The sequence below is a fragment of the Haliotis rubra genome, unplaced genomic scaffold (genome assembly GCF_003918875.1).
Source record: "Haliotis rubra isolate DU_JTF1 unplaced genomic scaffold, ASM391887v1 Scf333, whole genome shotgun sequence".
Classification (NCBI taxonomy): domain Eukaryota; kingdom Metazoa; phylum Mollusca; class Gastropoda; order Lepetellida; family Haliotidae; genus Haliotis; species Haliotis rubra.
Genome location: NW_025767006.1, coordinates 733,383 through 745,412, shown reverse-complemented (window position 1 = coordinate 745,412; position 12,030 = coordinate 733,383). Strand labels below are relative to the sequence as shown.

General features: G+C 38.3%; 1 protein-coding gene across 1 annotated transcript; it reads left to right on the top strand.

Moving 5' to 3' along the window:
- The first annotated feature begins 261 nt into the window (after window positions 1–261).
- LOC124284306 (glycerol-3-phosphate phosphatase-like) lies at window positions 262–8,755 on the top strand. The gene is given in 6 exon segments (XM_046720385.1): window positions 262–271; window positions 883–945; window positions 2,232–2,353; window positions 2,355–2,380; window positions 5,384–5,525; window positions 7,695–8,755. Coding segments are annotated over 5 exon segments (531 nt in total). The 5' UTR covers window positions 262–271; window positions 883–894; the 3' UTR covers window positions 7,885–8,755.
- Window positions 8,756–12,030: the final 3,275 nt, after the last annotated feature.

Below are 12,030 nucleotides of genomic sequence, written 5' to 3'. Positions count from 1 at the left end.
TATGAAAAAACAATGCTTTTATAATTCATTGTACTTGGATGTCATAATGACTTTAATGGATATTAATATGGCCATACAAGTTTCAGTTCAAAACTTGATATTTGCTGATGAAGCTTTTTCAATTGTTTCAACAGGAGGAGATTGTGTGTCACGGCCTTTATTGAGCTTTATATTTGAAAAACATTAACTTCACTGGGAAGGTGTACCTGGTGGGAAATCCTGCCATGGGTGTGGAGCTGATAAATAATGGTATTCGCACACAGGCATAGGGGTAAGTATATGGGTATATATATGGGGTTGTGCTAATACAGGCATTGATGGTAATCAGCATACAGGCCTAGTGTGTTGACTAGGGTTATATATGGTGTCTCGCAGATACAGTAACTGGGGATGAATTGGTGTATAAATATGGTAATCAGGCATGGGAATGGTGATAAATATGGTATCCTTTATGTACAGGCATTAGAGGTACTTTGGTGAATATATTTGGCACACTGATAGTTGTAAGTGTGTTGGTTAATGGGTTGTGATAAATTTGGTATTCAGTGTACAGGCGTACAGGTACAGGATAATAGATGGTTACATACATTTAGTATTTAGCAAGCAGGCATTGTGGTAAGTAATTAGATAATCATCAACATCTTGTCAAAGGAATATTTTAACTGTATTACAACAATCTGCAAGTGCAAAAGCAAATGTTGTCGAGAGTTGATGTGTTGGTAAATGTACTGGCAATTTATTTGTATTGATTTTGATTTGATAGAAAACCAGATCCATCCTGTTGCCAGTCTTGAATTTTGTATCATTTTTCATTCTGTTTGAGTTATATTCAATTGTTTAATTAATATGAAGTGAAAGAAGTGAAAATGTCCAATGTTTCAGCCTGACCAGGAAATGATAGATGACTTCTATCCAGAATGGTTGACAATGAAGTTGGATCCTGAGGTAAGTGACTGAGTGCCATGTATACCATGGCATGTTTGTATATAGTCAACATTCAAATTTTCAGTGGGCGGTGGGGCAGCCTAGTGGTTAATGCGTTCACTCATAACACCGAAGGCCAGGGTTTGATTCCCCACATGGTTGCATGTCCCCCGCCGTGATATTGCTGGAATATTGCTAAAAGCGGCGTAACCTAAACTCACTCACTCACTTAAATTTTCAGTGGCAGCCTTGATGGTCTAGTAGATACAGTGTCTGCCCAGATTTATCCTAGCATCTATGGTTCAGTTGATAAGAGCATCTGTACAGGGACAGGAAGGTCAATAGTTTCCATCCACAGCCATGCCGTAACAATGGTACCTTTAAAGATATGGGTTAGAACTGGTCTTCAGCTACCCATGCTTGTTGTAAGAGGCGAGTAACAGGATCGGGTGGTCAGACTCGCTGACTTGGTTGACACAAGTCATTGTATCCCAATTGCGTAGATCGATGCTCATGCTGTTGATCACTGGATTGTCTGGTCCACACTCGACTATTTACAAACCGCCGCCATATAGTTGTAATATTACTGAGTGTGGCGTAAAACTAAACTCACTCACTCACTCACATGGTATAAGTTGACCCTCTGCAGGTGTTATTATGCCAACACAATGGAAGTTAAAGATGGTACTTGATTGCATGCACATAAGAACCCGGCTTTTTGTTGACCTGTACCAGTTTGTGTTTGTTGTACTAGTCCCTGATGTGGTGGTGTGTCAGTATACCACATGTCTTTGTTACAATGTGTCACAAATATTGCCTCTAACTTGTGTTTCAAGTTTGGTGCTAAATGACGTAATCATTTCCCTTCTGACTTAGTGACAAACTGACTAGGGTTGCAATTCGCTGTGCAGAGTTGTGGCCCTTTGGGTATGCAAAACTTATGATCATGGCTCAAATCACAATTCACAAATAATTTTTCTAGGCTCACTATGCTCATGACGTGTGTTTGACTAAACTTTGAAATATTTGTGAACTGCATCACTTCAACCTTTCCTCTCACATCAAGATGACCCTTCCATGAGTAAATTAGAACGATGTTAAAACTGATTCATTGACTGACTCACACCTGACAAAACCTCAGTTTTTAACTGACTGTCATTGGAAGCATCACATTTATTTTGTTAAGTCATTTCTCAAGAAGAAGTAGCATGTCGTCCATATAACTGCCTAATTATACCTTTTATCTGCTGATATATAAACATGGTTCTTGTGATATTTTGTCAATGTAAGACTTTGTATCATTTCAGGTGAACTGTGTTATGGTTGGGTTTGACAAGTACTTGAGCTATCCCAAAATACTGAAAGCCAGCAGTTATCTGAAGAAACAAGATACTGTCTTCTTAGCAACAAATGAAGATAGCAATCTACCTGCGAAGGGGGGACATTGTTATTCCTGGTTAGTGTGTGTGGTTTATCTTGAAAACTGTGGAATGTTGCTGTCTACCAGTTGCTTGATGGAATGTAGACCTCCATGTCTACCTCAGCTTGTGTGAAAAAAGTGAGTGAGTGAGTATGGTTTACCACCGCTTTTAGCAATATTCTAGCAATATTGTGGTAGGGGGACACCAGAAATGGGCTTCACACATTGTACCCATGTGGGGAATCGAACCCGGGTCTTTGGCGTGAAGTGAAGCCCATTTCTGGTGTCCCCCGCCGTGATATTGCTGGAATATTGCTAAAAGCGGCGTAAAACCAAACTCAGTCAGTCAGTCAGTCTTTGGCGTGATGAGCGGACGCTTTAACCACAAGGCTACACCACCCTAGTGTGGAAAAATATAAAAAATTCCAGACAATCATTCCAAACAGACTTCGTGAATCTAACCAGATGTACTGGAGATACCAGCAGTAATGGAATCAAAATTGAATATGTCTGTGTATCCTCTGTTAAGACGGTTATGTATTAGATGACGGTTACACCTTGTATTGTAATGATCAGATTCCATAGTCCAAAGGCTAACACACAAAGATCATAGGTCAGACAATCTAGGTAGCGGGTCATTAATTTTGATTGTGACAAATTTGGTCAATCATTTTCCAGAGTCTTTCTTAATCATCTGTATGAACATTATACTTGGATTGATATGTTTATAAATCTTGAAAAGTCATGGTCTGGTGTTGGTGCTGATAATGTTATCAATCCAAAATGTGAGTGAGTGAGTTTAGTTTTACGCCACATCGACATTATTTCAGCCATATAGCGACGAGACCAAGTCTGCACACATATACAATTTAATTACAAAGTTCGGAGTAGTGAGTGAGTGCATTTTAGTTTTAAGCCGCTTTAAGCAATATTCCAGCAATATCACAGCGGGGGACACCAGAAATGAGTTTCACACATTGTACCCATGTGGGGTATCGAACACGGGTCTTCGGCATGACGAGCGAATGCTTTAACCACCAGGCTACCCAACCCTAGTGTGAAGAAAAAATTAAAAATTCCAGACTATCATTCCAAACAGACTTCATGAATTTAACCAGATGTACCACCCCAATCTAAAATGTGACAACTGCAGTTCATTATCACTGTTTATTGTCAAAGCGATCTTTACAATTGGTAGTATTAAAAACTCATTCAGATAATTTTTATATCTATAGTTGGGAGGAACAATTAACCAAGCTAAAAAACCAATGTAAGGCCTAAAGTCCAAGGCTTAACCATCATTTTATAAATAACAAATGATGCCTCCACATACTTTCTTTAAATTCTGTCATTGTCTGTGGTGTCTATAACTTATTTTGAAAAATGATTGTAGTATTATCCAGATACAGATTGTTCAGTGTTTTTAAGGAATGTAACATTAGTGCTCACACCCATTTTACATGTGCGGTAACCACTTGTTCTAGTATTGAGATGACACTATGGCTGTAACGATTCACTCGCATATTCGGTGAATCGAACCGTAGCCCTTCATGAATTCAATTCGTTATTCGTCATCACCAGAACAGAATATTAACGAATATTTATGATTTTTTTTAAGGGAGCATGTTTTATTTGAACCCTTGTGTACTTTTGGAAAGTGAGATATGCAAGGATTGAATATGTACTAGCCTTGCAGTAGCACAAGTCATGTTAGTTTGCCAAGGCCACACATGGTACTGTCGACTATAACTATTACATACCAAATTTGAGTGTCATGAGATCACTGGTTATTGCTGTGACAAATCAAAACTGTCAAAATGGGCCTTCCATATTCTACATCAATCACTTAACTACAATACTGTATTCATGAATAATTATTTGTATTCATTACTCAATATTCATGATACGTATCATATTTGCCACATAGTGTATTCGTTGCAGCCCTAGATGACACCTATAAGTTTCCTCCTTTACAGTTAATGTAACTTCTGAAATAGCAGTATAATGTAAATGTAAGACATGAAGCCTCAGAAGAAGTCTCGTGCTCCTTGACAATTGTCAGGAAATTTAAATTTGCCTGCAGTTGCGATACAGAAGATTTGATTGTAGCTGTGTATGACATTAGGTTCAGTGGGACAGCACCAGTTTCAGCTGGAGGCTGACTTTAACACTTCTGTTCCGCGGTTCCCAGCAACCAATGCTGTTCTTTAAGTCAGACTTGGCGTGACTGTATGATGGCATGTAATCATAACCCAGTGTCATGGATTATTGTTCACACTATCCAAATCACTTGATTGTTTTGTTGAGATCATTATTAACAGGGCACTATCATAAAGCTGGAGGGGCGGTGGGGTAGCCCAGTGGTTAAAGCGTTCGCTCGTCACGCCTAAGACCCGGGTTCGAATTGTATGAAGCTCATTTCTGGTGCCCCACCCCGTTATATTGCTGCAATATTGCTAAAAGCAGCGTAAAACCAAACTCACTCATAAAGCTGGAACACACACACATATTGATTCCATACTGACCATTCATCAGACCCAGCAGTAGTGCAAGAAAACTTTCAAAAGCAGACATTTGTACCCAATTTCCAACAAGACCTGGGATGGTGGGTTAGCCTAGTGGTTAAAGCGTTTGCATGTCACCCCGAAGACCTGGGTTCGATTTCCCACATGGGTGCAATGTGTAAAGCCCATTTCTGGTGTCAGCTGCCGTGATATTGTTGGAATATTGCTAAAAGCGACATAATCTAAACTCACTCACTCCAACATGACCCGTGTTCACTCGGCTACAAATTTGATACCAATTGGGCAAGAAGTAAATTGCAGATTGCCAGCAGAAAGTGGTGAAAGGGAGATAACTGTAGTTTAAACCTTCAGATTTATAGGTTACCAGACCGCAATCCATGTGACTAAAGTGAAAAAACCCAAAATAACTGCTGATCATTTGAAGCTGCAAAAAATGCAAATGTCGGAAATACCTGTCTTGTGTATGATGAATAAATGACAATTTATTCCACAGAACTTGCCTTTTGATTTTCAGGAACTGGAACAATGGTCCATGCGGTGAAATGTGCCAGCCGAAGGGATCCAATTGTTTTAGGAAAGCCAGAAAGGCCGATGTTTGATGTCCTACAAAAGGCACACAACCTTGACCCAGCTCGATGCTGTATGGTTGGTGACCGGTAAGAAAGTCCCCCTGTTGAGCATGCGTAGGGACTATTGTTAAGTTTGTAACACTCTTAATCAAAAGCTTGACTGGTGAAGATGTGAGTTAGAACTGTTCTTAAGCACTTGTTGAAGCACAGGCAAACTGTAGCGCCAATAGGGTTGTGCAACAAAGAGAAAATGAACAATCTTTGTATATGCGAGCGAAGCGAGCAAAGGTTTGCAACATAATGCAAAATATAATTTTTAAATATGAGGTTGGAAATCTAAGAGCACAATCCTGTGAGATAATGGGTGATATTCTATTTTGATATTAAAAATATTTTTTGAACCGAAGTGAGGGAAGTATGTTGCTAACCTTTGCTCGCTTCACTCGCATATAGATAGACTGGTAATTTTTCTCTCTGTTGCGCAGCCCTATTTGCGCTACAGCTTGCCTGTGGTTGAAAGTGGCAACTAATGGGATTGGGTTGTCAGGTGTGCTGACTTGGTTGATGCATGTCATTGTATGACAGTTGCATAAAATCATTGTCAATCATGCTCAGTTTGGAGTTACTTCCCTTCATTCATTGACGTTAATTAATGAAGGATTCCGAATATAACATCCACAGAACTTATAGCCGGTCACATGCTTAGTATAACATCAATAACGCGGACCTTAGCAACCTTGTGCATTTGTCAAATTTGGCATTTATGATTGAACAATTCAGAGGTTCAGATAAGTTGCGTATCTGCGTAAATTATGCAAATATTTATGTGAAAACTCAATTCCTATTAAGTCTATTGTGTACAAGTACGCTTGAATTTTTGTAAATAGTCAATAAATTTGGTGTTGCATTTGATCTTTGACAAAATGTTAAATCTAAGCCTGCATACTGGTGGATAGATAAAATAACTGAGGTATATTGAGATGTTCTATTTCAACACATGAACTTGGCGACTTGCAGTCTTTCTTATTATTCCTCATATTACAGATCAAATATAAATAACAAATAAGTAAACCAACATTTAAACTTTGTTATATTTTTACAATTAATGGAAAATGGAGTTTGAATGAGGTGGGTACAATTTAATTGGTTACTCAAAGGAAAATTAAGATACCCAATTGAAATGAACACAAGCGAGTACATTATAAGTTGTTCTCTGGTCTCGAGGGGGACATGGGCTGATGTACCCTCGATGTTTGTTTATGTTCCCAGAGCCCGAAGGGGGCGAGGGGAACATAAAGAAACATCGAGGGTACATCAACCCATGAGCCCCGAGGGACCAGTGAACAACGTATTTATCTTACCGAACACCTTAATGGTAAGTTTGAACTGTTTGAAGCACGGGTATCGGATCACAGTGTGGAGTACAAGACGACAAGAAATAAATAATTGAAAGGTATCTTCCTTCAATCGATCTGCATTTGCAAAACATTGGTAATTTCCTGACATCATATGTGATTCAATGTTATTCGAGATAAAGAATTACTACTACGAAGTATCAAATGAGTTCGGCATTCCCAGCGGGGTACATAGAAAATGTTACTCGCTTGTAAGCGGGGTACATTGAAAATAATAGAAGAGTGCTCAGTCAATCAGAAAAGACATTTATGCGTGAGGCAAGATAAAACTCAATGACCTATCTGTAGCTCTGGAACTTTATTACAAATAATATGATAACAAACTACTTAAAACGGAAGTGTGAAGGGAAAGGTGGTGAGGAATCGGGGGATAAGTCCTGACAAAAAGAAACTGACAGCGGTCACACCAAGAACTCTAGTAAAGCGGTAGGCAGTGTAGGTGTTACGTGTCAACTGAAGACGTGATTTTGAATTATTTATATGTTTTAGCTTATTGAAATTTCATTTAGCTTGTGCTTTAAAAAGTTAAGTTCAAACCCTGTGTCATTCACCTATTATAGAGCTGAGTGCATATGTTCACAACAAACCAACATGCATGGCACAGCACATCCAAAATAAACCCATATTGGCATTTCGACTGATTAGATTAGATTAAGTCCAGTTCGAAGTAAGCATGAAAGTAAAGGGTTTCTTGTCATACCCCAAAGATATTTACAGGCTGCAATATTATTATTGCAGTTCAAACAATCACTCACTCATGACAGTCAGGCAAAATCACAAATTACCTGTGCTTCAGAAACTTGAAATGGATATTTCTTAGTGTTTGTTTCAACCGTTTCAGAATCAACACTGACATAGGACTGGCCAAGGGGTGTGGGTTGAAGTCGCTTCTTGTACTGAGTGGTGTGTCGATGGAAGCAGATGTTAACCCTGAATCAAGCATCTTCTCCAAGGAGCAGTTTCCGGATTATTACACGTCAACTCTTGGGGACCTGGAGAAGCATCTCCAAAACTCACAACAAAAGAGTTGATGATGAATGAAGTTTAAGATATTAAATCATATTGTTTTTATTGTTTTTGACTTTTCGACAGGCCAGTGTTTTCTTCATCAGGGCTCGATTTAAGAGATGTTCACCTACTTGCACAGGGTGCAACCTAAGATAAAAACCTTGTTGCACCAGCCAAATTCCAGTTGCACTGCTTTTATTGCAAAATATAATGAAAGAAATATGTTATTGAATTATTGTTTTATTCAGAAATTTTACACACTCAAAAATTGACTTGCACTTGGTTCAGTTTAGACCAATAACCTGGTTGCACATTTCGTAATATAGGGTTGCACTAGTGCAAGTAACAAAGCACTTAATTGAGCCCTGTTTATTATTATTTATTTACTACTTTGTTCTGTTGCATGTGTTTTTTTCATTCTTTTCTCCACAACATGTATTGTCCATGCTTGACAATGGTACATGGAACTATACCTATTATGTTATATCTATAATAACAAACTTGTGATCCATTAACATTTTGTCTGATTTATAATGTTTTGTTAACTTTTTAAACCTGCCATACATTTGAATGGGTAATGTAAAGGTGCAGAGCATCATTTTTGAAAGACTTAGAAGTATTAAACAATCCTGTCGATTCTTGTGCAATAACTTTTTAAATTTGTTTTGAATGTTTGCCAGTGTTATTGTTTTTGTGAAATATCATGCTACTCAGGTGCTTCTGTCATAGGTGAGAAATAAGAATGTGAGCTTTTGGCAACCACTTAACATTGGTTTAGCTTCACATCTGACCATGGATCATTATACATATAAAGTTGTTTGTCTCGTTTTTCTGTCCATCAGTATATCCAGTTGTATGTTTGCTCAAGCAAAAATAAAACAGAGAAGTTTTCAATAGGCTGTCATGTTTTAAGTGTTTTATGCCTCAGGTGATCCTTTTAATAGTTGCAATAGTAGTGGTATAAATATTTAATTCGATTGTAGACCACTGACAGATTTGTTTGCACTGATTTCTCTCTGTAGTGACTTTGCGAGCAAAATGATCATATTTTAGATTTTGGAATATGTAATTTTGTGGGTATTTGCTAAGCATTTTATAAGTTTTCATTAGTTATTACAAATCATGGCAATATATATGTATATATGAATACCTATATAGGCAATACCTGTATATATGAATCCTATTGGAGGCGAATATGACACATGTCACTAATATTGGGTAACGAATATTGGATGGCAATTACAGTAACAAGTGAGCAGTTAATGATTGAATAATAGGAGCGAGGCAGTAACAAAATGATTATTTTAAATATTTTGACCATACTGACAGTGTTAATTTATCATGACAATGACAAGTGTCCCTATTACTATCAAATCAATTATATAAGAATGTTTGCTATTATCCTGCCTGCCTTGAATATATTCCACTTTGCATATGTCATTTTGATAATATAATTCAAGTTCACGAAAAAACACACCTTTTATAACATTAGTGAATATTTGATTCCAGTGATCATGAATAACAAACTGAATTCATGAATGAATACAGTTTGTTTCATGAAATAAGCATTTGAATTATTTAAAACCCTAATGTGTATGCATAATCATTGTCCCCAAAATCGACCATATAAGTTGTCTGTCTCTTTTTAACCGACTAAATAGTAATTATGATCAAATATCTTTTAGAGAATTTTGTGCTAATCACTTGCTCTAAGATTATGTCTGTCAAGTAAAATATAGTTAGATATGAGTATTATTTTACTTTGTGAATGATTTGGAATATGTAATCGTTTTCTTCTTTGTACCTGAAAAAGGTGAGTTACAGAACCATCAACGGTATCTATTTTGCAACTACAAAAAACTCAAATGTAGGACTTTTATCAGTATGTTACATAATATTATAATCTGTATCAATTGATAAGTTAAATGAATTTTAAAGTTTATGAATAATTCTTCAGAAAAATAATAATACATCTATGACTTTATGAATTACATATTATGATATAATCTGTAGGAATACATTTCAATACATGAAATAATAATTCTTCACTATTTTCGTTTTTGAATATTATGTCTGGAAAGCTGGTCAATGAAATATGGATCAGCAACCAACTGCTAAGTGGTCATTCTAACATGCAGTTTTATTGACAAGTTAAAATCTTGTCTTGTTGATAAGAAGCATTTTGAAATGGTTTATTGCCACAGATGAAACAGCTGAGATATTAAAATATACCACTGCACAAACAAGTGTCAATAGCGGGTATGGCCTCCGTTAGCTCCAATGACAGCTTGGCAGCGTCGTCTCATGCTTCCAACGAGGTTTTGAATGGGCGCGAAGATAGAGATTGTTCCATTCTTGGATCAGAACATTTTCAAGTTCCTGGAGGGTGGTTGGTTGTACAGGACGACGTGAAATCGCTACCTGAAGCATATTCCAGACATGCTCGATAGGGTTGAGGTCTGGAGAACGAGCTGGCCAGTCCATACGAACAATTGTCTCACATTCCAGGTACTTTCGTCCACCACCCTAGCACGATGTGGGCGTGCATTATCGTCCATGAGGATGAAGTCAGGACCAACAGCACCAGCATATGGTCTCACGCATACATCCAGGACTTCATCCCTGTAGCGCACTCGGTCATCGTGCCTCGCCTTAGGACATGGAGATCAGTTACGTCCAGCTCGACTGATTCCTCCCAAATCATCAACGACTCCACCACCATATCTGTCGTGTTCAGCAACATTAGCGTCCTGATATCGTTCTCCTGCCCTTCTCCCACACTCGTTCTGCCACGACGATCTGTGAAGTCAACACAAAACCTCGACTTCCGTCTGTGCCAAAAGTACAGGGCCCAATCAACAACCCTCCAATTCACATGAGCCCTGGCCCAATTCAAAGCGATCTTGTCTGTGTCGCTGAGTAAGAGGGATGCACGAATACAGGCTCTCCGAAACGAAGACCAGCTGCATGAAGACGATTATGCACAGTTTCAGCGTGGAAATGTTAACTCCAGTTGCATTCAGAAGATCATTTCTAAAGCGCGAGTCGCCGTTGCAAACCGATGAAAGCGTTGTGCTGAAATCAAGAGAAAAGCGGTCATCTTGCTGCGTGGTGGACCTTTCTCTGCCGCCTCCATGTCGATGAGAAGCTGAACCATGAGCTTGATACCGGTTCCAAGCTCTGCAAACAACGCTCTGACTGACACCCAATAGCTCTGCAACGCGTGGCGTTGTCTTGCACCATTTTCGAGCATTCCTATGCATCTGGCCAATTCTTCAACAGTCAAACGGCGTCTTTGACGTTGTGGGAGGCATTTTCATAGAGTAACAGTGACTTAAACGATGTCAGATGTAAAGACAATGTACCCAAATTCAAATCAACGACAAGCACTCAGAAATGTCAGAAAATGTGGGTACCATGCTTCACGTGCTACTCATGATCATTGCAGCATGCATTTCCCTACCTAACCTGTGTTTTTGAGGCTCAAGAGGGGTCAGTCCAACATTGTGATGAAATTTGGCGTGTCATATCAATTCATATATTGATTTTATAATGTAAGAACTATATGATCCTTATCAAACTTTGAGTAGTATATATTATGCCACTGATATGAAGTCAGCTGCATTTGTGTGTCCACCATTTGGTCAACTACCAACAGATGAGTGGGTTCTGGTGATACTTTTACATAGGTAAGAAAACATTTTTTTTCTACTTATATAATTGGAAAATGCACATGCATCCCTGTAAATAAACATAAAACTGAAGAAGGGGCACATGTCATCTTGCATATGTTTTTCCATCTGGTCAACTACTGTGTACCAACAGATGAGTGGGTTCTGTGACGCCTGATACAGGTGAATTGGTAAGCAGACAGTTTTCTCTTACATTTTCTATTGGAACATAAAAGTGTTGAAGGGCCTCCTTCCATCGTTCCATCTGTTCAACTACCAACAAGTGAGTGGGAACAGGAATGCCTGATACATGGACATTGGTATGGGAAACGATCTTCTTTTGCATTTTCTACTGGATAATGGACATGTGCGCAAGCATGAGAATATGAGTCTGTTGAAGCAAAACAGGCCACTTTCTTTCAAATATCTTACCATAAGGTCAACTACCAACAGATGAGTGGCTTCGTTAATCTTTAGCATTTTCTTTTGGCACATTTG